General features: G+C 31.2%; 4 protein-coding genes across 10 annotated transcripts; 2 read left to right on the top strand and 2 right to left on the bottom strand.

Annotated features, from left to right (window-relative positions):
• Nucleotides 1-1,087: 1,087 nt before the first annotated feature.
• Nucleotides 1,088-3,943, top strand: LOC11408870 (transcription factor bHLH115). Its single transcript, XM_003596994.4, has 6 exons — nt 1,088-1,351; nt 1,628-1,684; nt 1,968-2,024; nt 2,149-2,223; nt 2,308-2,470; nt 3,199-3,943. Exons 1-6 carry the CDS (start codon nt 1,170-1,172, stop codon nt 3,445-3,447), a joined length of 783 nt encoding a protein of 260 aa, XP_003597042.1. The 5' UTR covers nt 1,088-1,169; the 3' UTR covers nt 3,448-3,943.
• A 165-nt stretch (nt 3,944-4,108) lies between these two features.
• LOC11420104 (uclacyanin 1) lies at nt 4,109-5,504 on the bottom strand. The gene is made up of 2 exons (XM_003596993.4): nt 4,994-5,504; nt 4,109-4,798 (listed from the first exon to the last, which is right to left on the bottom strand). The coding sequence occupies exons 1-2, from the start codon at nt 5,157-5,159 to the stop codon at nt 4,278-4,280; spliced, it is 687 nt and encodes a 228-aa protein (XP_003597041.1). The 5' UTR covers nt 5,160-5,504; the 3' UTR covers nt 4,109-4,277.
• A 5,884-nt stretch (nt 5,505-11,388) lies between these two features.
• LOC11422123 (cysteine-rich repeat secretory protein 38) lies at nt 11,389-12,316 on the bottom strand. Its single transcript, XM_003596992.4, has one exon. The coding sequence runs from the start codon at nt 12,264-12,266 to the stop codon at nt 11,526-11,528; it is 741 nt and encodes a 246-aa protein (XP_003597040.2). The 5' UTR covers nt 12,267-12,316; the 3' UTR covers nt 11,389-11,525.
• An 8,809-nt stretch (nt 12,317-21,125) lies between these two features.
• LOC11414973 (uncharacterized) lies at nt 21,126-25,589 on the top strand. Of its 7 annotated transcripts, none has more exons than XM_024777286.2 (5): nt 21,126-21,445; nt 21,839-21,955; nt 23,294-23,394; nt 23,639-23,793; nt 24,441-25,589. In XM_024777286.2, exons 4-5 carry the CDS (start codon nt 23,726-23,728, stop codon nt 25,405-25,407), a joined length of 1,035 nt encoding a protein of 344 aa, XP_024633054.1. In that variant the 5' UTR covers nt 21,126-21,445; nt 21,839-21,955; nt 23,294-23,394; nt 23,639-23,725; the 3' UTR covers nt 25,408-25,589. The 7 variants fall into 7 exon arrangements, with proteins under 7 accessions (XP_024633054.1, XP_024633055.1, XP_024633057.1 ...); XM_024777287.2 differs by having other exon boundaries at nt 23,278-23,394; XM_024777289.2 differs by having other exon boundaries at nt 21,700-21,955.
• The last annotated feature ends 714 nt before the right edge of the window (nt 25,590-26,303 follow it).

The raw sequence follows: 26,303 nt of genomic DNA, 5'->3' as shown, positions 1-26,303 counted from the left end.
ACAAAGTATTTTTATTGCTTATATTCGAGATCCGACGGTCACAATTTGTTCATGAGAGTAAAAGCTAGTTGGACTTGGATTAGCTGGATCATGTAATATATGTTACTAGTAATTCTTAAGGCATGAATTAAATCCAATTACTATAATCCAAAAGTCATATAGGTTTTACATCCCATTTTTTAAACATTTGTCCACCAGTCACGTCAACTTAAGGCATGAATCAAGCCATCCTAAAACGGCTTCTTTTTGGATTTTATCATGCTCCCCAAAGAGCATAGATATAGTATTACGAATTTACTAATCTAAAAGGATTAGGTTATTCCATTAAAAAAAAAAAGGTGATTAGGACGTCAATTTCAATAACGTGATTGCTAAAACGTCACTGGAGCTGTTTAAATAAAACGACAGCTTCTGCCTCATATAATTCTATAAGAACACTAAACACTATCTATATATATTTGAGATATAGGGTTAGTGGTAAATTAAGGAGTAAAGTAATTAAGAATTGATGGTTCGATGCTAACAATCAATAATATTTTTGACTAGCTGGTAAATTTAAATTTATTAAGACATTATTTACGTTGCCCTTTTTTCTATAGTAATTTTTTAAACGGTAAAGTATCAATAATATTTTTGACAAGAACATAAAATTAAATAGTTATTAATGTATATATGAAATATGTAATTGAGTGAGTATATAGTTTTTATTAAGTGTGTGAGTGTGTATATATATCAAATTAGTGTGTCAACATAACACAAATTTAATAGGTGTGAAAGGAACAATACCGAACCAAAATACACTATTTCAACGTAATGGAATTGCAGAGTTTGCTAAGCAAAGACATTCAATCTTCTGCTTGCTTCTGTCACAAATTTCACATCACACTCACAACAATGACTTTCTCTTTACTCTTAATTATAATTACAAAACAATGGACAAGTAAAAAACAAACAAATGAATGAATGAATAATATTATTATGCTTTTAATAATATTTTATGTTATGTATCTACCAAAAAAAATATATATTTTATGTTATGTGATACATGTATAGTATTTTTATATTCTCACGCTATTTCATCACTATTACTAACTATCCATCAACTGATATTGATATTAATACATTAGTACACAGTTAGTTACACACTCTACCTTGGTTACAACAATATTATGGATATGGATTCAACAGGTGGTTCCTCCATTTGGCTCTATGATTATGGCTATGATGATATATCTATTTCTGCTGCTGATTTCATGGCTTCTGACTCTTCTGCTGCTGCTTCTACTTTCACCTGGATGCCTCAGCCTCAGTCTCAGACTCAGATCATCAATCCTCCTTCCTCCCATATGAGGTGACTTTGAAATATTTGTTGTCTTAATTAACAACCTGAAATCCTTTAAATTTGCGTGTGTTTGATTTTGCGTTGATTTTGAATGAATTGATTTTGTGATGTTGATTTTGGTTAAAAGTGTGTAGAATGCATGATAATTCATGTAAAAGTAAGTTAAACAATAAATTTGAGGCTAAAAATCAATTGTAGAATCTGCGGGAAAAATCTATTTTAAACATTTCAAAGTGAATTTTGTAAATTCTAAGTTTTTTCATGATTATTACTTTATATTTGCAGCTTGGAAATGGATTACTCCCTGGATTCAACTGTAATGGAAAGTAACCCTTCAAAGCGGTAATATATCTCTTTCGTGTATATGTAAAAGTTGATTTTGTAATATTGACTATGATCAAAAGTTATGTTTTTAATCTTGAACGATAAATTTGAGGCTAAAAAACATTTGTAGAAGCTAAAACTTTAAATTCTAGCTTCGAGTTAGAATTAATTATGGTGGTAAAATTAATTCAAACACTTCTTGAATCAACTTTGCATATATACTCCAGAAGTGGAACCAAACATACACTCTCTGTGGTTGACTATTCTCAACTTTCTCATGATGATTACTTTATATTTGCAGCATGGAAATGGAATACTCACTGGATTCAACAGTACTGGAAAACGGCCCTTCAAAGCGGTAATATATCTTCTTTGCCTTTGTAAAAGATATTATATACTATTGGAATTCAACCGAGTGGTTAATCTCACATCTACTAGAAAAAGAAATAAGCTAAACGAATAATATGCAACTGTTACTTTAGGTTAAGGACAGAATCATATGCATCTAGCTCCAAGGCAGGTCGTGAGAAAGTGCGAAGGGATAAATTGAATGACAGGTTTGCTATTATTTTGCAACTTTCTGATTGTGTTTATGCTTCTAAACTAAATCTCAAGCCTTTTCAATTTGACATGATTTAAAGGTTTATGGAATTGAGTTCTGTCTTAGAGCCTGATACACTGCCCAAAACAGACAAGGTTAGCCTATTAAATGACGCGGTTCGAGTGGTGACCCAATTAAGAAATGAAGCTGAGAGGCTCAAGGAAAGGAATGATGAATTGCGCGAAAAAGTTAAAGAACTTAAGGTGATTTTCCTTATCTTATTATAGTGGTTATTTATTTAGTTTATTATCTTTATAAAACACAATTCAGTTATCCACTTGTGCCACATTGCAACATCTTTATCTATCTTTTTGTATACGAAATGAAACCCCTCATATAAGTAAGTTTACTTGCACATGTGTGGCACATAGGTCCTATCTACTAGTTATCATCTTAATAAACACACAATTTAGTATCTATGTTGTGCCACGTGGCAACGTCTTTATCTATATTTTATACGCGAAATCAAACCCCTCTTAATTTAGTCTACTTGCACATGTGCTGATCGCAGATCCCATCAACTTGTTATTTATTTTATTTTTATAAAACACCGGTCAGTTATCCACTTTGTGCCACATGACATCGTCTTTATCCATCTTTTATATAAGAAACGAATTCCCTCATACTAGTTAGTTTACTACACTTAGTTATAATCCGATTTGAACCTCGAGATATGCTTTAGCACACGTAGACCTCGCCACAGCGTGCAGATCATCGCTTGGTTGATTGCACAGCAGTATGCAGAGCTTTTAAAATGCTCTGGAGTGGATTTGGGCTTGTGGCGCAGAAGTCTAGTTCAGAGATGGGCCATGGGCCCTGGCCAAGTCCCGAACAAGTTATTTCTTAAATTTAGGTTTCTATGCTTTATATTTCTCAAAATAACTGATAATCATGTGAGCAAGTATATGACTGTATGAAACATAATTCTAAGGCCGAGAAGAAAGAGCTTCGTGATGAGAAAAATAAGCTGAAGCTAGACAAAGAAAAGTTGGAACAGCAAGTCAAATTAGCAAGTGTACAGTCCAACTTCCTCTCTAATGCAATGGCTGCTAAAGGACAAACTGCTAACCACAAGCTGATGCCTTTCATTGGTTATCCTGGAATTTCAATGTGGCAGTTTATGTCACCTGCTACAGTTGATACATCACAGGATCATCTGCTTCGACCTCCAGTTGCTTAAAGTGGTTAGCAACAGCATCCACTTCCTTATTGTACAAAGTTGTTAGTTGAACATCGATTTGAGACATAAAAATTCGACAATTTTTTACATGGTTAACGCAGTTCGCACATGTGGTTCATGAAGTGTTAGATTTGGTTAATAGATATATCAGATGTCAGCATGTCGCAATCTATTAACTATCTAATGAACTTCATTAATCATGAATCTGAACGTGATTAACCACAATTTTCAAGTGTTCAAATCTACATGTAGTTGGAACACTTCAATTACGTTAACTGTGTAAAAAGTCGTTGAATTTACATGTACCAAATTGTTGTTCAAATAACATCACCGTTATTGTATGTGTGCTTTGCTTGTATTATATTTTTTTTCCTGAGTGATTCACTTTGTCCTTATTGTTTGTTTTTAAAATTCTGAGACTAAAAGTTTGCTTGGAAACTGGTTGATTTGATAAATTTGTGCTGCTACAATACAATCTTAATCTAAATTAAGTAAATGCTTTATGTGATGTTTCAAATGTAAGTCTCATCATTGAAAATAAAAGTGATTTTAACTGATTTTTTCCTAAAATGTTTTCATAGAAGTCCCGTCCTTTTCACTTTATCTGCTATAATATGAAAATTGTTCAGTACTAGTAGTTTATCAAATTTAAATCACATTATTGACTAGAGAATAGATATATTTTTATCAAACTAAAATGAAAACAGCGATATCACTGAAATTGTAAGCAACAATAATCACACCAAAGTAACAAAGACACACCAAAAACAAATTTCAACACAAAATAGACTCAATAAAAATGGTTGAGTTGAGTCGGATTTTTCTCATCCTTAGAAGGCCATAAACACCACTACTAAACTCAACACTATTGAAATGAAGGCTTGAAGATTTCCTTTCTCGGTTGATGAGGCCGATACATCCTGTGAATGTTGTGCTATAGGAGAGGAAGGAGCTAGAAACTCGGTGGATGGAATCATTGGAGAGAGTGTAGGACTTTCCACTTGTGCTTCAAACAAAGGACTTGATGCTTCAGGAGATTCTGCAGATGAAACAGTAGATTCTGCAGGTGCTGCAGAGGGAATGATGGAAATCATTGGAGAGTCTGCTATTGAAGGTGCTGCTGCTACTGGTGAGGCAGGAGAAACTTGAGCGGCAAGCGTGTCAATTTCAACCTTCATTCCTTGGCTGCAATGTCCTATTGTCCCACAAATGAAATATCTTTTCCCTGTTGATGTGAGAGGGATGCTTGTGGCACCATCATTGTAAGATTGAATTGGATTTGTTTGCTGGCAGGAGTCATAGTCTGCTTTTGTAACTTCAACCACATCATGGTTTGGTGGATATTGGAAAACTGCACATATCATTGTCAATCTCATCGATTTAGAACAACTTTCATATAAAATGATGCACAATATTTCAAATTAAAGTTAATCGAACGAATCACTAAGCATTGTTTTGATAAACGCCTTAATTAAGCGCTTACTAAATGAGTGCATATGTATAAGCTATTTTTATAATAAAAGATGAAATTAATGTAGTGACTTACTAAGATTGTCTCCCACTGAAAACTGTTGGGAAGATGTCCATGATTGAAGGTTTGAGTTTGTATCCCATCCACCAATTGGTCCTCCAACAATGTGATTTGTAGCCATGGCCAATTTGATTAGCATAGCCACAAAAGATACTCTTAGAATGATTTCATGTACACCCATGTTTTCTAAATATGATGAAAATGGAATGCTAAAGATGATCAAAGTTAATAAGACAGATATGATTGATTTGAGAATTGACTTGAGTTAGAGGACTATATATAAGCACAAAGGAATGTGGAATAATGATTTGGCAGTGGTTTAATCATGCAATGTTGGAGTTGGTATAGTTAAGAAAATAAGAAGGATTATCTAAGTTGAAATGCATGCACTATTCCTGTCTGTCTTGACTCTTGTAACTGATTCTTTATGTTTACTTAATTTTATGTGCAAAGAGAAAGGGTGAGAGGCATTTGGGGTGGTTCATACTTTGGCTGATTCACATGTATAGATTTTTCAGGTGATAGTTGTTGGATTCACAACAACTCAAGTTTGGCCTATTCCACATTTTATAATTTGAATGTTAATCTCTATGACTCATAATATACAAGTCCTTCTCTTGTTTAGATCTGAACAGTGACTCGATAGTAAAATTTTGATAATAGGTGATCCAACAATTCCTAAATAGATTTTGATATCATCTTAGAATTTTGGTTTGGTCTAACTAAACCTTAAAAATATAAACTTAATTTGGTTATTGCTTATTTTAATTTTCTGATAATGAATTATGATTTGTTAATAACACTTAAAATAGTACAAAGAAGGTAATTTATAAGTTTCACTATAAGAAAATTTGTGGCATTGTTTACTTGTTGCATTGCACGAACATCATTAGACCAAACAATTTAATTAATCAAAATCTGGCAGCACAATATGGGTGGCAATAAAAAATTCTTATGAATGATGATTTGTTAAATATATGGGAGATGTGCAGGTCAATCACTTTGAGGCTTTTTTAGTTCCCTAATGGTGCACACCTAATTCATGTATGCAACTAATCCATGGTGCCAGAATATTAAAGTATTTTCATGCTGTCAAGAAGAAATCTTATCTTATATAGAAAAAACAGCAACAATATAAAAATGGAGACGAAACTGTTATTATTTATTCTAGCAACACTCTCTTTCTAACACTTATTTTTTTACTGAATGAAATTAATGTGGATCATAAACTTTGGAAATGAATCTCGCTTAAAGTGATGTGTAATCCACATTGATTTCATCCGTCATCCGGTGAAAGATTGAGTGTTAAAAGATATTAAAAAGTGAATTTATATCCACGGTTTTATATTCTTATGGCATCTCCATCTTTAAATATATGATGGTCTTTCACCTATCTTGAATATGAATCTTAAATTTGAAACTTTAAAATCTATATGTAAATAGACTAAAAGGGTAAAACTACAATGAAGAAAAGATAAAAGATCAAATCGTTACAAAAATTAAATTAAATGACCACGACTGTAATTTTGCCAATATTTTTATATAATAATATGAATACAAAGTATAAATATATATTTTGCGGGTACGAGGCACGGTGGGTACTAAGGTACCCCTACCCGCTTATTTTTGTGGATAGCTATCCATGTTCATATGTATAATGTAGGGTTTTACTCCATCCGTTATGGTTATTTTTTGGCATTACTTTTGTCACCTTATGAGGTTCTCGCGCGCTTTATTTTGATTTTAAAATTCGAAATGTTTTAACATGTTTTAAAGGTTCTTACGAGATGTTTATGTCATTCAGATTATATAATATGTATTGTATATAGCGCGCGAGAAATCAATAGGATGGAAAAAAAGAAAAGAAGTTTTATTTATTTTACTAGATAATATTCATTGGATATGAGTCTAATTATTATCCCTAATCTTAATAAAAATTTAATTAGCCCATGTTAAGACGGAGATAAAACAATCCATAATATACTTTGTTTTTTCCATGTAAGAAGTTGCTTAAAAATATATGAAATGACAACAAAAAAACTCTAACGGTAGTTAACTTCATTTTTTTATGTCAAATTCTCTCTCTTCTATTCCCCAATGATTTCTCAATTCACAAATCAGGGATAACATTTAAAATGTATTTAGTTTGAGTTTGAAAAAGTTTATGTTGAATGTGTTATAAAACATGATATTCATAGAAGAATAGAGAAAAATTATGTGTGTCTATAAAGATTGAATGCAAGATGAATGTTTCCTTGGACCTTGTAACTACACCTCTTTTTTTTTGTTTTATTTTTATAATATAAACTACTTATTTTTGTGGTCCATACTCCATACTCTCCAACAGACGTGGATCAAACATAACTATATTTAAAAAATTGACTTCAATCTGATGCTTGCATCCAACACTACCAGGACTAGTCCAAGGGATAAATGGTTCAAGGTAGAGCTTTATGTTTCAAAATTTTGGATTTAAAAAATGTCTAAAAAAATCCAATTTAGTTAAAAATATATATGTAATATAACAATTTAGAAAAATGCTATTTCAAGCAAAATAACACTATCACGAGTATTTCACGAAACATGTGGCATGTATGCCATCCATCAATTTCCATATTTTTCTCCTCACTTTCCATAATTTCCGCTAACAGATGTTTTTGATTGGCTTGTTTTCATTCTTGATGGATTCGGTATAATACTTCCTCGCTGTCAATTTAATAATGATCTTTCATGAGATTAGTTGGTAAAGATGAAAGGCTCGTATTCTCTTTAACCTAGGATCATCTCTTGGATCCAAAAAAAGAAGAAAAAAAACTTAGATCTCTTTTTGTTTGTTTTCATAATAAAGCCTTATGCAACTTTTTTTTTTTTTTATTATAAAGGTTCTCACAATTAAAGTTATTTTTAAGCTCTAAACTTGTTAGGCCGAGCACTACTATCAAGCACATCAAATACCCAATTGCTCTCATTTCCATTGGTTTTCTAAGTGTACAAATGTGTGGAGCACTAAATCAACTTGCAATAATGGAAATCGCATTCAACTTTTTTTCTTACATAATTTAAATTGGATTTTGCACTATTTTTTTTTTCTTTTTTTCAAGTCGTCACTCAAATTACAAATTTTATTCAAGGTTTATCTTTATTGCCAAGGTGATCAACCAATAAGATTCTAGCATTGTTTACTCTTCGACAAATGGGTATATCTCATACCTAAAGTTACAACTTCCACCAACAACTCTACCTCCTTCTTTTCCATCACAACAATTTGGAAGTTCATTAATTGCATCATCAAGACACTTCTTACAATCAATACTAGAACGGTTATGCTAAAAAGTGTCCTAAAGACTAATGCACTTGTTAAGGATTCAAGAGAATAAATAATTTATAAAATTTATGTAGAAAAAAATATCTTTTTGAAGTTTTAATCTGTTGAATACAAAATTTTCAAGAAAAATTTTATTTTTTAGACTTCTGAACAAGTACACCAATGACACTTGTTAGCATTTCTCATAATAGAAAGATCTCTAACGCATTGAGTCCCCATAAATGTGATGTGGATTCTTAGTCCAAACATTTCCCGTTGCATATAATTTAGGATCCATAGAAGCATTATGTGCAAATATTAGTATGTAAGTTTTTCTCTTTATCAGGAATTAAACTCTGGATCTCCAACGCCTTGATTTTTAGCTCGAATATTCTTTATTCTTGATATTAAATCCGGTAGGCTCACCTCACATTCCACTTGTTGGTATTGTCAATCTTGACAAAGAAATCCATATCCGAGCATTTAAATAAGCAATTATCGTACCATATGAAATCCTACACTAATATTGTATGCATGATTCGTAAGACTCATCTTATTTGTAAACTAAGGGTGTGTTTGTTTCAAGTTATAATTGTTGATTTCCGGGAATAAAATGATAGGAATGTATATGTCTATGTTTGTTACAAGTTTACTAAATTTTATTCCTGGGTATAAAATGTTCCTTGGAATAGAAAAAATTTCCCAAAAAAAAGGGTGGGAATAAAGTTCCCATGGAGATGGGAATAAATTCATAAATAATTTACCTATTATAATCCCTATTTTTATGGTTCCCAGGAATATATAAAGCTAACCAAACATAATTTTCCTAAATTCCTTGGAATAAAATTCCCATCTTTTTATTCCAAGGAATGTTATTCCTAGAAATAAATTTAGTAAACTTGAAACAAACACACCCTAAGATATGATCATTTCTTTCATTTTTTTCTCTTATAACTCTAACCCTATCTTAATCTATTTCTCTTCATTAAAAAATAATAAAAATATAATTCTTAGATAGTAAGATTAAGACAAGAGAGTAAGATTCTATTTTTAATTTTTAATGAAGAGAAAGAGAGTAGGATTAAGAGAGGGAAATTGCTATGTAAAACGAAATATATACTCCCGAAATCATCCCGATGAGTGTATATCACCATTCCTCCTTTATTACCGCAAATTCCGCTTTTTTCTCTGTTTCACCCTATTATAACTAGAAAACAAGGTTCGTGAGGAATTCACGATTTATTCTGTCAGGAAGAATAGCACCGCTCTTAAGAGAGAGATATAGAGAGTTAAGAGAGGAAAAAAGAGAAAAACAAATGAGAGCATCCAAAATGTTTGTGTATGAAACCTAATTATAGTCAATCGATTATTTATTGTTAGACCATTTTTTTGTGTATAATTATTTCAAAGAGAATTTAAATTTTGAATTAATTTTACCTACAAAGTATCGGTATCCATAAAAAATCTATGGTAAAAAGAAATTCCCTCCTTTTTTGCTATTTCAAATGTGATTGATTACATTGTTTGTTTAGTTTGATGTGTAAATGAAAAACGTAAAACAGTACACATTATAATTAATTATAAAAAGTTTACCAAATATTCTATTTGGCTATTTCATTAGCACTATGAGAAGACATTTTTTTTTTTTAACAAGCAAAAATGAATTATATTAACACTGCTATAACAATCTTCTCGGCATAAGGTGTACCAAAAAAGCTACTAAAATACAAGCAGTTCACAAGGGATACAAAATGTGGTTAGTCAATGCCTAGACACGACAATGAACTCGACCACCACAAATGTTCACCAAATACAAAGATAGTCTTTTTGGTTTTCAACCACCACAAAGAATAATATTTTACTTTTTGTAGTAGTTGATCTATAGAACATTCTTTTTGTTTAAATAATCTATTATTTTGTTCGTTCCATAATCAATTCTTTTAACATTTTAGTTCAAAAGTTGAACTACCCAAATTCTCAATAATTGATTCTAACATACATTCAATTGACTTTTACAGCAATCTATCCAAACATCAGCTACTTTGCATTCAATTTAGTCTGTGTTTGGATACCCGGTGGAAACAATCAAAAGCGCGTTCTGTCCATCAAACGTGGTTTTAACATGTTTGGTTCTCGGCCGACACTCCACCGCCATCGTACGTTTCCATTTTCAGAATCCATTTTTAGAGAAACTGCTATTCCTAGCTTCTAGAAATCAAGTTTCTCTGCCGTGAAAGTACATGGTACCGATTTGTCGCTTTTTCGCTTGAGTTTCTCTGCGTGATTTTTTTGTGGCTGTGAAGTTTTAATTTTTATGTTGCAGAGATCTCAAAGAAAAAGGTTGAAGAAGACACTAACGTGGGAGGAAACAGTGGTTTTCAGACTCTTTTTAGTTTTCTTGCTCATGAAGCCCATCAAAAAGCCATTTTTATGGGTCCAATAGTTTTTAGAAAAAATCTATACAGTTGTATATTTTAATAATGAAACGTAAAATAAAATAACTAGCTAAAAAAGTGTAAAAAAAATAACTAAAAATGGATATAAAATTTGCAAAAGAAAATAAATAAAATCTCTTTAAAAAAAATGAAATAGGTTTTAAATGCACCATATGAGAAACTCATTTTGGTCATTTATACAACGAAAATCAATTTTGACACAAAATATCTAAACAATATCATTCATACAAATCTTTCAAAAAAAATATATAATTCATACAAATCACTTCTATCACAAAGGTATCCAAACAGAAATCATTTTTCATTCAACTCACTTTGAATGAAAATCAATTTTATAGAATCAATTTAACAAAAATCAATTTTTTTCACCGTATAACCAAACACACGCTTACTTTTATTCATTCATAATCAATTTATAAACAAACAATCCATCCTAAATAAATTTGTATCACCGTAGAATAAAATAAATTTTTATTAATCCATGGCCGCTTTAAATGATTTTTCCTTTCGGCATTCTCAATAAGTTTTTTTTTTCTTCATATTTGAGACGTGATTGTTGTTTTTTCTTTAGATTTTTCTAGAGTTTCTTCTTCTATAGGAATTTTCTTTTTGTTCTCTTTGTGGAAACTACTAATAAGTTGAATTCATCATTTTCTAAAGTAGCATTTTTATATATGTTGCATTAACAAAAGCCATAAAGGAGTAACAAAGTTTATTTATTCATGCATTCTAGCAGTGCTATAACCTTTATTGACAAGGAGGTCAACCAATAAAATTCTAGCACTAATTACTCTTTAACAAATGGGTATATCTCATATCGAAAGTTGCAGCTTCCCCCAACAACTCTACCTCCTTCTTTTCCATCACAACAATTTCGAAGTTCATTAATTGCAGCATCAAGACAATTCTTGCAATCAGCACTAGAAAGGTCTCTAGTGCACTGAGTTAACCCATAAAGTTTCTTTGATTCCTCAAGCTTTACCTCTCCTGTTGCATACAATTTAGGATTCATAGAAGCTTTTTGTGCAAGCTGGCTCAATAAATCTTTAGTCTTGTAATTAAACGTCGAAGGGTCACTCACGTTATTCAAATTCCACATATAGAATCTGTTGGTCTTGGCAATCTTGCCAAAGAAATCCGTATCCGAATATTTAAATAAGCAATAGTCGTACCATATGATGCCGCCTTTGTTGTATGGACATCGACTTTGTATTTCTTTGGTTGCCTCGGAGACACAAGTTTTGCACTCTGAGGGTGAGACATCTCCCCGGCAAAGGGCGAGCCCATATGTTTGTTGGTTTTGGTTTTGGACCAGACTCGATGATCCATTGCCAAAACCTGTTGAAGGGGTCTTGTAGATAAGTGAGTTGATTAATGTTTTTAAGTTTGATTCATATGGGCTGTTGGCCGTGAAGTTGCCCGAGTTAGAACAAAAATGAAAAAGTGGATCGGCACCAAAAGATGTTTGGATAAGGAAAGCTAGGGTAAATGAGTAGAGAAAAATTGTCATGAGTTTTGAGAAAGCCATTTAATTTGGATGAAGGTTGTTAATAAGGATTTTTATTTTCCAATGGTTTTGCTTTTGGTTGTAGAGAGTGAGAGTTAAACTATTTATAGAGAAAAATTGTCTTTGAGGAGAAGTTTGTGAAGGTGGCATTTCTCTAACTTACTTGCAAGTTGGGCCACATCATGGTCAACTTTGGATTACGGCTTGATACTTTCGGATTCGAAAAATTAATTAATGTAGCAAGCTTCTAGATTTGGCTTTAAATTTAACCAAGAGTGGGACAAATCCAAGCGTGGATTAAATCAATCATTCCTTTGTAGTAGTAATTTTCAAAATATGATTTCTTCTTTGGTGAATATTCATGTATTCTAGATTTTATTGGGTATGATATGGTATGCAATATACGACTATTTATTATCATACACTCCCCTCTAGTTCCGTATATAAAGAAACAAATTAAATCTTTAAAATACTAAAAAAAATGCGCTTAAATATTGGTGTAAGAATCAAATATAAAAATAATGTGTTGAGAAATGATGAATCTAACTTTATAAAAAATTTAAAATCGTTGTTTCAAATGTAAAACTATCATTTTAGTTTATGGGGCACTAGTTAAGAGATTTTTAAAATAAAAGCAAAATTCAATTACCAACATTATAATTAATAGTTAATTGCAGTTTACCCTTAAATTTAACTTTCTTTTTCCAACTTTTGATATTCATATTGAAATTGACATTTTTTTCAAGTTCTTTTTTTCCAAAACTACAATCAAATATGAATTTTTGTTGTATTCTAGATCATGCTGCCAACAAGTGTCTTAAAAACATTGTTTAAAGGATAAATTTTGTCTTAAAACATAAATCAAATACTTATTAAAGAAATATATGTCGTAGAGAATAGGCTTAAGTAGTTTATGCATGTAGAGAGAATATAGGTAGATGTTGTGGTACGTACAGTAGATCAGATAGAGGTGAGTCAGATCAAAAGATATAAAGAAATACTTTGAAAAACAATAAGGAAAACTATTATAAAAGATTTAAAGGTTAATAAGTTTGATCCAAATATAGTTTATAATCAACACTAATGTGATGCAATCAATGTAGCCGACGTAGTTAATGAACAAGACTTGATTGTTGTTGTACTTATTAAAACAATAAATACATCATTCATTCTATATACAAAAATCATCTCTTTTTTATTTCCTAAACTATGTCCTAAAAGCATCTACAATTCCACGTGAGATTTAAGGACACCATATTTTTACTCCAATTGCATAAATAATCAATAGAAATTCTTACTTGGGAACAGACCCAAATCAAAATAATTTGGGTACATTCGCATAAATGTTATTCCTTCTGTCCCATAATAACTGAGTTATTTTCAAAAAATATTGTCCTAAAAAATTGACCAATTTCACTTTCCAATACAATATTAATTACTTTTTTTCAATTATAACTCTAATTAATATTACTTTCACCACTTCCAATTCAATTTATTCTACTTTACATTTATGATAAAGAAAAATAGACCAATACTTAACAAAGACACTCAAAACCATTTTTCTCTATCCTTTACTAATATATTTTTTTTAATAAGTGTGAAATGAACAAATGACTCAGTTAAATTGGGACGGAGGGAGTAATTTTTTAAAGAGAAAATGGTTTAATAATATTGAGTGATGTGACTAATTTATTTTATCTTTTAATTTCTTTCATTATAGTGTATGCGTTCAAATAATTTTATTTATGATTTTATCCAAGGAAGACTAGCTCAATAATCAACATAAAGTTCTTATTTTATTTTTTAAAAATATAACAAGTGACCTTAAGACATTATTTAAAGTTTAAACAACCAGAAGTGATAATTTTTATATAAAAAATTATGTAATTATTCCTTTTACATATATTTAACCTATAATTTTTAAGATAAAATTTCTTAAATATTGGTTTTAGGCACTTGTCAGCACACTTTATTTTTAAGCTGTCATCTTCACTTCGTCTCAATTCTCCACATTCATGAAATGTTTATGTTAGACAAAGTAGTTTTCTCATGTAGATAGAATTGTTCTTGTTGTTGTAAAAAAAAAAAAAAAAGAATTGTTCTTGTTGAACAGCTGTTCTACCATGTAGCAGTCCCACGTAACATATGTATAATTCATTCTAATAAAATAAAGTCAATTGTGTTCTTGTGTTAAGAACCGAGCACAAAGATGGTTTAAGCATACTTGCTAATATTTTCTCTCAAGTTGAATGTGGTTAATCATCTTTCATAAATGATGCACATTTTTGTGTTGGTACGTACTTTTGGTCATGTGACTTGAGAACGCTTGGTATTTTTTATTTTGATTTAATTTCAGGTAATAATTTAATTATTTATCTTTAAGATTTATGCAAACATATATGAAAGGTCATATATTTGAAGATTGAGATGCCATAAGAAAAGAAAACCATGGATTTTAAGCTAAAAATTCATATGCAAATGAATGAAAAGAACAAAAATGCAATAAAAAAAATAAAAAATTAAATTGTTACCTAAAATTAAGTTAAAAGATTTAAAATGTAATTTTGCTTATAATTTTTCTTTTTTTTTTTACTATTTTAAAGAAAAATTAATTTTTGAATCATTTGTGTCGAGGTTTAGTTCCAACAAAGTTGTAGAGTATAAAAAAAAAAATGAAAAAAATCCTTCTTTTTGGCTGTTTTAGACGTGATTACATTGAATAGATCACTATTTGAAAATAATTAATTCTTTGAAATGGATACATTATGCCCGCGTTTGTAAACAAAATTAAAATTATTTTTTATGTTTTAGTTGTATTGGTGTGTAAGCTTTTCTCAAAAATTATTTTGCAAAAAAATGATTTTTCTGTTGAAAATGAAATATTCTTCAAAAAAAAAGAGAAAATTATTTTGAAGAAAATCATTTTTAATAGAAAAGAGAAAATTTTATTTTTTAAACATGAGTGGTTTTTTCTGTCAAAAAAAAGGCAAAAAAAAAAAAAAGAGTAGTTTTCAAGTTGAATGTTTTTTCAACCATAATTTATACTATTTTCAAAAGTCTCTAAAGAATAATCTTCAAATTATTTTTATTTTAATCTACAACAAGCTAGCTTTATATTTGTATGCGTGAATCGTGATGTGATCTCAAAAGACTTTTCATGATTTTCAAATTTCAACTCAAGACTTACAAGAATTTAAAAATGGGGAATGTTGTGAATTTGAACTCTTTGTCAAAATCAACAAGATTAAAGATGTAGAGAAAAAATAACAAAGACAACCCACAACCAAACCATCCAAGCAACACTATTCAACCAGGAACGAATCTAGCAACATATATGTATATCAAAATTAATTTACCTCGTCGATCCAAATTAATTTATATTTGAAGAAGAGAGAAACTCTTTTGTTCCACTATCAACGATCTTTACAAATGATACAAAGAAGTTAAAAGAAATTAGATTGAAGAGTTATCCAAGAGCAAACCTTAATTTTTACCCTTTTTACCGATTTTCAACTCACAAGAAGATCCTAAGAAAAATCAAGAGAAGAAACATAGATCCTTCCTCTAATGAGATCTCATTATCCAAGGTGTTTGAATGTGTTTTTCAATCCTTGAATTTCAGCCATAAACGCTCAACCCGTAGAATTTAAGTTACCTAAAAGTTCCATAATTTGGTCTCATAATATTGGTCTCAAAATATGTGAAAAGCTGCATTTTCATACATCAACTTGTGCACGAGCGTCTGGGCACTCTGCACCTGTGTCTGGGCGCATGGGAGCTGGCCACCTACGCCTGAGCGGAAATTGATAGCTTGTACCACTTTCCTAGGCGCCTAGATGTTGACCACATGTGCTTGGGCGTAAAGTGACAAGATGCTCACAAACTTGATTTTGAAATTTTAAGTCAGACACAACACTAAACTTATTGAAAAAAACCTCAAGTCTCACATCGAATAGATAAGACTCTTAATAATAATATATTTCCTTATTAGTTAATTAGCATTGATTTGTAACTTGGCACACAAGACTTAGGATTAATTTGTAACTTGACACACAAGGCTTAAGCTTGGCACACAAGGCTTAAGTGTGTATATATATGTACTCTCTCAATGCAAATGAGACACAACCAAAACTCATTAAAAACCTTATCTTTGTTTGTAAATTTACCATAGATAATGTAGTGGCTGAATTCTGTTGGTTTCACAACTTACTCTTGGAACTATATTGTCCTATCACAAAAGCTACTTTGGTATGTTGTGACAACATATCTCTCCGACAATCCAGTTCAACATCAACGCACTAAATCCATTTTGTGAGGTTATGTTAAGCTCAAAAATTAGGAGTGTCTCCTATTCATAAACTCTTATCAAGAGTCATGTATCTCTAGTGTAAAACTTAGGTTTTTTTCCAAACTTTAATATCATCGAAATCTTGTTAGATTTGGTGTAACGCCCACTTTTATTTAATTAATTATTTAATCGAGTCTAGATGAGTTATAATACATTTCCGATAAATATAATATTAGTATAAAATTATGTTGATTTTAACATTTGTATTCAATATATTGGATATATTTTTACTCATTTATACATTATGTATTGAGAATCAACATTTGCTTATTACAATAAGACAAATTTTTGTGATGACAACAACATTTGATTTGTCTAAGAAATGCATTATATGTTTTTATTTTGGTTGTACGTTCAGTCACAATAAATCCTTTTTCGCCCGTGCGTTGCACGGGTGGAAATACTAGTTTATATAATATATGTGTGAATTATGATGATTTATGACGATTTAGATGATTTGGATGAGTTTTAGATGAGTTATGTGTTTTGATGATTTTATGAGATATGAGACTTATTTTATTGTTTAATAAAATAAGATTTGAAAATAAAATAAAACATTTAGTTAAGGGTTGTTTTGAGATTTTAGAGAGTTTTGGGGGAGAAAGTGAGATAAGATAAGATATTAGGAGGAGATATAAAAAGGAAAACCTAGTCTTAGAAAAATTAGTACGTACGATCAAACTTTGGAAAAAGGAGGAAAAAACCATAGAAGGGAGAAGACCAAGAGAGAGCTGCGATTTTCTTCATACAAGGTAAGGGTGAGACTAATGATTCAATAGTGTTAATCTATACAATTATGATGATCAAATTAACAAGTTAGGATTGAATTAGAAAGTTTGTGAAATTAGGGTTAATAGGTGAAATTGATGATCCAATGATAATAAGCTGTTAGATTGATGCATAAAACGTCCTTTGACCTTAGATTATGTTTAGAATGAATTCTGGGATTGAAATTAGGCTTAGAACCATGTGAGATCATGAATTTTTTAGAAAAACTGCATTCTGCCCGAGCCTGTATTCATCGCTCGCCACCCGAGCCATTTCCCCTCGCCTCGGGAGTTACAAGTCGTAGCTCGCCACAGCGAGCAACCTTACTCGCCATAGCGAGCATGACCAGAGAGCATGTTGAATTCTGTAATTTTGACTTTTGAGTTAAACCTTAGATGCTTTTGAGTGCCTTAAGATGTTTATTAAAGATTAGATGATGATTTAGAACGAGATTGAACCTGGTTTAGCTTAGAACAACTTAAGTTGGAATTCTGGCTTGTACTCGCCATGGCGAGCAGATGCTCTCGCCTCGCGAGCACTTCCAGAACTGAATGCAAGTTAGTATGTTGCGATCTGTTTCACATAAGTTGATTAAGGTTGGACCCTTAGGTAGTAATGTGACCTATTAAGATGTTAATTGAAGTCTGTGAAGCTGCTATGAACTGTTAGGCTGATTATAATGTGATTTAATTGCATTACTTGAAATATTATTGAATGATCAAGATGTTATTGAAATGAATTGTTGTTATGAAGTTACAATGTTGATGTGATCTGATTATGCTGCTTTTGTTATTTAACCAAGTTGCATGAGTCTATACAAGATGATGTTGAACTCCAAATTATTGGATGTATATGAGATGATGATTAAGATGTTTTAGATGATTGAGTCCATGCATTAGCATACATTTGTTGGGGGCTCATGCCCTGGAGCTTTGTACTCACCATGATGGAGCATTTGCTCAAAATAATTGTTGGGGGCTTATGCCCTGAAAGTATATTAATACTATAATGTTGGGGGCTCATGCCCTGTATTGGTACCACATGCATATAAGAGGTTTAGGTTGCATTGTTGCATTGTCGAGTCAATGGATGAAAGATGTTATGTTATTTATGATGATTGAATGAAGTGATTACTTGATATTTGATTATCAAAGATGCAATGATGTTTAAGATGTTTATGTTGTTAATTACGATTGTTGAATTATATTATTGTTTTTTGAAATCTCACCTCTTCTGCTTGGAAATGTTGCTCTTCGTATGAGTAACTTGCAGGTGATCGAGCTTAGTGTGCAGTGTTGCTGTCGTGAGTGGCCTTGCCTCACCGAGTCCTAGGTTTCTCTGATACGTAACGGGATGAGGTTTATGATATGCATGCTTCATTCTTTTATGTATTCATTTATGGTGTTTAACTGAATTTTATGAATGTTTTATTGAGGCCTGCGTGCCAAGACTTATGATGATTTGAATTTAATTCCGCTGCAGTTTTGTCGATGAAGGATAAATTATTATTTATCTATGTTTTAAGGTTTTTAAGAATGTGATATCCCGTTATTTGATGATTTCTCTGATAATATGTTGAAATTTTTATGTTAGGAAAAACGGGGTGTTACACTTGGGGCTATTGCACATTAAAGGAGATGAAATGTACTACTACTAGTGTCATACCCGTGCGTCGCACGGGTGGAAAACGGTCGACTTTTGACTACACGTCGTCCACATTCTACATGACACATAATCACAAATTAATACACGTGCAATATAGCTGACGACGGACCACATACAGAACGATGTTCACACCACACAGACACAAAACGTGGAACACTAAAATTAAAAAAATTTATACGAAATATTCTTGCATCAATTCTCATATTTTAAACTTGTAATCCAACGGTAATTTTTTTCCTAGAACATATTTATTTTTATGGGTTAAATAAATGTTTGGTCTTTAAAAGATATAGTCAATTTTAATTTTAGTCCTCATAAAAAAAGTAGAGATTAAATTGCCAAAATATACAAGTTTTCTTTAGCAATACTGTCAGACTATGACAAATGTGAAACGATGGCAATGAATTATATATCTATTTCAAACAATATAGCATTTAATTTGACAAATGAATAATTAATACCAAAATCAATGGTACTCCATTATACAATAGCCACAACAAAATCAACATATAATTAGATCACTTTTTATAAATATCATGAATTAAGAAAAGAAATTACAATGGATTAAGGACTATATACCTTACGGTAAACGACAATTATTCTGGACACAACTTTAAAGATTAATCATAAACTATATAAGACATAACTTCAGAACAACTTCGATAATAGCTAATTAAATTCCATTCAGTATCCTGCAAAGTCTTTCACCACACCACGAATCGAAAAAACCAAACATAATAATACCATCATATTCGATACCAACAATCACAAAGACCATGAGAGTGATTTAACCCCTCTCTCTATCAGAAGAGATGGTAATGACCCAAGCCAAGCCCAATAATGGAAAAACGACAAAGATAATTATTCCTATGAAACCCACTCCTAGCTCTTCAACCTTGATAATACTAATAAGAAACAAACCAATGATAGAGAGGGTGATGCATATAAGAAAACATTGAAATTTTTTTAAAGCCATTGATAAATATTTTGATAATGATCTGAATATTATGAAGGAAGGTGAAATATTTATAGAATAAATTTTGTAAAGTGTTTGTTCTTGTTACAGTTATTATTACCATTACAGTTATTTTTAAGTTAAAATTTGTTTGGCAAAATGTTGTACAAAATTTTGATTTTATTTTTTATTTTTGTGATGTTTGGGGTTCGAACCCGCGACCTTGCATATATTTATACATTGTCTATATCAACTGAGCTAAGCTAGAGAATAGTTTGTTTTTTCTTTTCCAATTATACTGTATAACAAATTTTGTTATAAGAATATCACATTTTTTTGTGTCATTTAAAAAGATAAGAAATTTATATTATATGATATTATATTTGTTATATTGTTTGTGTCATTGAAAAATATATGTTTAGTTTTTTTAATAAGAAAAAGATATGCATAGTTTGTTACAATATAAATGTGTAAAATATATATAACTATAATTTTTTTAGGCATCTATACTAGTACTTTTAATTAAAATCAAAATTTTATAAAAAATAATAATTGTACACATTACGCAACACTGAAAAAATTATACGCATTAGCGTAACAAAAAAAGCAGACATACAGACATAAAATATTACTCTAAACGCTAATATGTATGTGTATATTTGTGAGGTTGAAGAAAGGGAATAAAAATATTTGGTGTCATTCAATGACAACATGAATAAAAATATTTGTGAGGTTGTGATAATTAAACGATATTAAAATTAAATATATAAGTGATAAAAAGATAATAAAATTCCTTTGAAAATAGATAATAAAATTAAATTGATCCTCCTTTAAAAAAAATTATATGGACCGGTTCAAAAAAAAATTAAATGGAAGAAAAAAACAAATTGAAATATAATATTAAAAAATAAAAGAAATGTTGCCTGCGTGAGTTGAAGAGAAGTGCTTGTGAAATAAATTACAGAGAAATAATTTTTTGAAGTAGCATTCAACAACTTTTGATATTGTGTTTGACCTAACTTATCCTTAAAAATGTTAAAAAAAAAGCGGCGTACCATATTCGAGAGTGGGAATTTTGAAATCGTTTTATTAAAATTCAATAAAAATGCAATTTTAAAAATACTATTATTCACACCACCTTTTTAGGTGTACCAACCTCTGAAATCAAATTGCGTCCTCTCCACCTCATTTTTCATTCTCTGAAACCGTAGTCTCGGTCTTCTCTTCCCACAGCCTCCGGCACCACCATCTTTTCTCCCACCACAACCACCGAGACGGCCTGTTTCAGCCAAAGTAACCAAGTTTTCTTCATCTCCTCAATATGATCCATCTTTCTATCCAAACAGAAGATGGTTGAAAAAATGGGTAGTTCCTTTGAACGAAGTTTCCAAGCAACTCTGGGCTTGTTTCAACAATCGAACAACATATTCATCATGCTCTCCTTCTCCTGTATAAAATATATTCGTAAGTTTTCATAGTTCTGTATATTTTACTGAAAACACTAAAGTCCTAATTGAGTATTGATAAATGCTACTCAGATAGCCCAATGCTTATTTATTAAGAAATTGACATTTTTTCACCTACCAATAACTTATGCATATCCTATTGATCTCTTTAAAATAACCAAGACATGTTGTTCAATGTTGTTTTTATTTCCTTTTACTTTGATTTATAACATATTCTCATTATTAATCCTATTCTTCAGTTTCTTTTTTTAGTATTCAACTGTTGGAAGCTGTGTTGTATGAATTCTAATACTTGATAGATCAGGAATGTCCTTTTCCATTTATATTAATATTGTCAATAAGTAGCGAGTAGAGTATTGCGAAACTGGTCACATTTTTTTGTTTGTTGCAGGTAACAAATACACCATTGGCTGAAAGAGTAACCTTTATTTTCATTATGCATCAAAGAAATCAATAGGATATGCCATTGCACCGGTACTGCTACACGGTTCACCCATAGTTTGTTCTGGTATGTCTGAGTGTAGTAGAATCCCTAAGCTTTAGCTATTCTCTGATGCATAAATTCTCTGCTTAACAAATTATCTTGTGATGAATTTTGAATTAATAATCTTTTTCTTTTACAACTTTCAAAAGAAAATCTCACCCAAAAATGGTAATATACTCTAATCTCACCACTATGTTATCTCAAATAATACAACAACAACAACCAAGCCTTATCCCACTAAGTGGGGTCGGCGCCATGTCATAGAGATTCGACAAAGTTTTACGTTGGCTGTCGAGGCCTAACACAACCCTCTCCTTTTACCCGGGCTTGGGACCGGCCTTGGCAGGATTATGTTATCTCAAATAATAAGGTAGATTTTATTAATAAGGGATTTAGTCTAACAAATTAGCAATTGAAAAAGAAAACGCTAAACCAAACTCAACCCATCCACATTGTAATGTAAGCTTTGTCCCAATTTTGTGTTTCTTGCCCTTAACTTATTATATATATCACAACACAGTAAAAGAAAATCATTATTTAATAATAAAAAAAGGTAATGGTCCTTTTCTTTTTGTTTATGTATGTCTTGATTCAAAGATTTAATCATGAGTTTCTTTGGTTCATTAAAAGAAATTGTTTCTCTTGAACCTTAGTAAAGAGGTAACCATTTATTTATAGCTCTTATAATGGCATGTGGTTGTATTAATCCTCACTCCATATTCAAAATGATAAACAACTACACACTAACAAATATATACATGTATGTTTCTTTTATGGCCTTCAGATGTGTGACTTTCATTGAATTTGTAGACACACTTCAACATACTTTTTATAATGTCACTTTAAAATAACTACTTGTTGCCACTGAGGCCTCACTGAACCATGGAAAAAACATTAGCTTGTGAGGTTCTTTTGTGTACGCTTGGTTCTGAATTGATCAAAATAATGAATTGATTCTATAGAATTTTTTATCAAATGATTTGAAAGTAAAGTGGTTTACATTTGAATACATTTATTTAAAAGCGAGTTGAACAATATCTAGAGAATGAAAATATTTTAAAGTTTTTAGATTGAGTGATTGAATGAGCAATGTCTACCTATAAGTGTTTTTTTAAGGAGAATGCTAACCATTGCCCTTGAGTCATTGGTTAAAGTATTAAAATAAGTAAAAGTTTGCATAAAAAATGGTTTAATTATTGTTAAGAAAATTGTTAAGAAAAAGGTAAAGACTTGTATTTCAAGACAAAGTTTATATTAATGGAATCCTTAACCATTGTCCTTAGGGCACTAGTTAGCAAGACCCTTTTTTTAAATGACAAATATTAATATGTTAATTGTTATGTTAGTTTTTCTCTTTATCAGGACTTGGATTCTGAACTTCAAGTTCAAATCAGTTGAGCTGTCCAATCCTCCTTTGTCTACCCAGAAACTAATAGGAGTGGAGACAAAAATTACGAATTAAGGTCATGTTTGTTTACATGAGAAGATATTTTCTAATTTTGTTTTCTGAAATTTGTATTAATTTTATTTGTTAATAATGAGATATTAGACTCTAGAAGTAAACAATATGTGCATTTTTTTGGAATCAATGGAAATGTAAAAAAAAAAAAAAAAATCATCTCTAATCACAATGATATATATTCATACACCTTTTTACAAAAGTTAAAATAAACCCATGTTTGAGAGTGTCTTTGTGTTCCTATACAGATCACTTTCGAGATTTACTCTGTCGGGAAGTAAAACAAACTTGTGACCAAGGGAGTCTGACGAGTGCATGACAGAATCGATGGCTCCATGGCCACCATGATTGGACTTCAGAAACGCTCCATCTCAGCTAATGTGCGCCGCTCAACACTCCATTGGTAACATCTCTTTCAATTCTCATATTCATGTGCGGTTTTGTTTGTAATGTGTTCGATGAAATGTTTCAATGATATCACAAACTTTTCTTTTCATTCAACTCTAAATATTATTATATAAGTGCTTATGGTTAATCTATTTCTATAACAAAAAATGATGTGAAGTAAAATTGTTTTCATGTAAATTTTTGTAAGTTATTTTCGAGAGCTTATGGACATTTCATAAGCTGTTTTCATAAACTCTATCGAACTTCTTTCAAAAAAAAAAATAAACTCTATCGAACAGTTTCACAAGTGCTTATGCCGATAGATAACTTCAAATAAGTCAACCCAAACAGACACTTAAACGAGTTATCTAACATTATCATTTAATTGTCTGCAACTCTAGAAATACCATTCTTCTGTCACTTCACTCATTGTCTTACACATTGGTGTAATTTTGAGCATAAAAAAGATTGAACATTTGAGAACTAGTTCCTTACTAGCAAATTTAATATGAAATTAAAAATATATGTACTTGGTCAATGATCATAGAGAGATCACTATGATTATCTAGAGTTTTGTTCTTTTAAATGTTATTTATGTATTTTTTTAATTAGTATTAGTTGCTTCATGTGCCTAATTTATAAGTACTTTCTCTTCTTTAACAGTGACAAAATTGGTTCTTCATTATCTGTTGCTCGTGTGCAACATTTCAAGCACGGAAGTAGCTATTATAAGGGTGCTCTTGTTGCGTGTTTGAGTAATAAGAGAATTTTTAGCAGCAATGCCAGTAGCCATGCTCCTGATAACCCTTCTAAAAGATTTGGTAATGGTGGTGGCATGTTGAAATTCACATCTGAGGAAACACACTCGGTTCTTGAAGCACCATGCCTCCAACACTGGTTTAAAAACTGGCAGACACTTAGGAAACAGAAGCTGACAGCTAGTACTTTTGCTGCGGCCATTGGGTTTTGGCATAAGCGAAGATCTCAGCTATGGTTAGAGAAGATTGGTGCTATAGAACCATTTTCTGGAAACCTTGCCACATGTTGGAGCAATATCAAAGAGGAAGAAGCACTTGAAAGATACAAACTGATAACTGAAAATACTGTATTGTTTTCTGAATTTCAGGTCTACGATTCAAAACCAGAAGACAGTTGGCTTGCTGCTTCACCGGATGGTATAATTGACAGGATGGTATATGATTTGCCTTCTCGTGGTGTACTGGAGGTTAAGTGTCCGTATTTTGGTGGAGACATGAGTAAAGCTTTGCCTTGGTATCGAATTCCAGTTCACTATATTCCTCAAGCTCAGGGTTTAATGGAGATTCTAGGAAGGGACTGGATGGATTTTTATGTTTGGACTGTTAATGGTAGTAGTCTATTCAGGATATATCGTGATCCAGAGTATTGGGATGTAATGAAAATAGCACTTTCTGATTTCTGGTGGAAGCATGTTCAGCCGGCAAGAGAGTCGTATAGTAGCAGTGTTATAAAAGATCCTCTTTTTCAATTAAGATCACTAACACCAGCCCCTAAACATGAATTATGTCGTGATATAGTTTATAGAAGTAAACATATTGTTGATAATTCTAATTTGTTGATCCGGGAAATACATGGGAAAATGACAAATTGATTCCTCCAGCTGTTAGAGCTGAGTCATTAGTTTAGTAACCAATTCTTTTGCTGCACATTCTGTAATATTTGAGTGGTTGGTTTAAATCAATATAGTCTATGAAGATATTGATTTTGCTGAAGTGAACTGTGGACTGACGTTGATTATATAAAACCATATACGAAAAGTGTTACAGATTTCAAGTGTTATGTTAAATATGAGTATATGACTATTTACTGCTAGAAAGTGCAGAAAGACAAATTTAGCTGGTTGTAGAACATTTATAATTTGAGACACTTGATTGTTTCAAACGTTTACATTGGTCACGAAAATTCGATGAAAGTGTGTTTACTTTTGTTACTGATCTTCTAGGCTTGAGACCAGTTCTGTTATGTAACATAGGCAGAGTTAAGTTCTAAAATATACTAAATGTGAAAGTATTTCTTCCTCTAGTGGTGTGCTAGATATATAGAACCATTCACATGTCTTCAGCATGGCTTAAGCTTTTGGAAGGAATTGGTTCATGACATGGTATGACCACTTCAACTATGCTTGATATGGTTTAAACCTATGATTACTTTCAAAGATATATCATTATTAACAAAATGCTGATTATAGTTGATAACTGATACATTTCCAGTATGCACTGGGAGTAATATATGTTTGTCTATTTAGCAAGCAGTCTTAATTGAACCTCTTGATAGGCTAGAGTTTGTATCAATTCTTCAAAGCAGTGTTATGAGACTCTATCAGTTTGAAACTTAGTTGCATGCTGCGTTCATTCTTCAAGCTCTCTTGTTTGTTACCCAAGTCTAGCAGTCTAGATTATTTTCATAATCTGCTGTTAGTACAATAATTTTACTCTCATTTGCTCAGATGTAAATTGTAATAGCCATGCTAAGCTAGACGATATACTT

Source organism: Medicago truncatula, chromosome 2, assembly GCF_003473485.1.
Source record: "Medicago truncatula cultivar Jemalong A17 chromosome 2, MtrunA17r5.0-ANR, whole genome shotgun sequence".
Taxonomy (NCBI): domain Eukaryota; kingdom Viridiplantae; phylum Streptophyta; class Magnoliopsida; order Fabales; family Fabaceae; genus Medicago; species Medicago truncatula.
The sequence above is the reverse complement of the archived record's forward strand: the minus strand, read 5'-3'. Positions and strand labels throughout refer to the sequence as shown.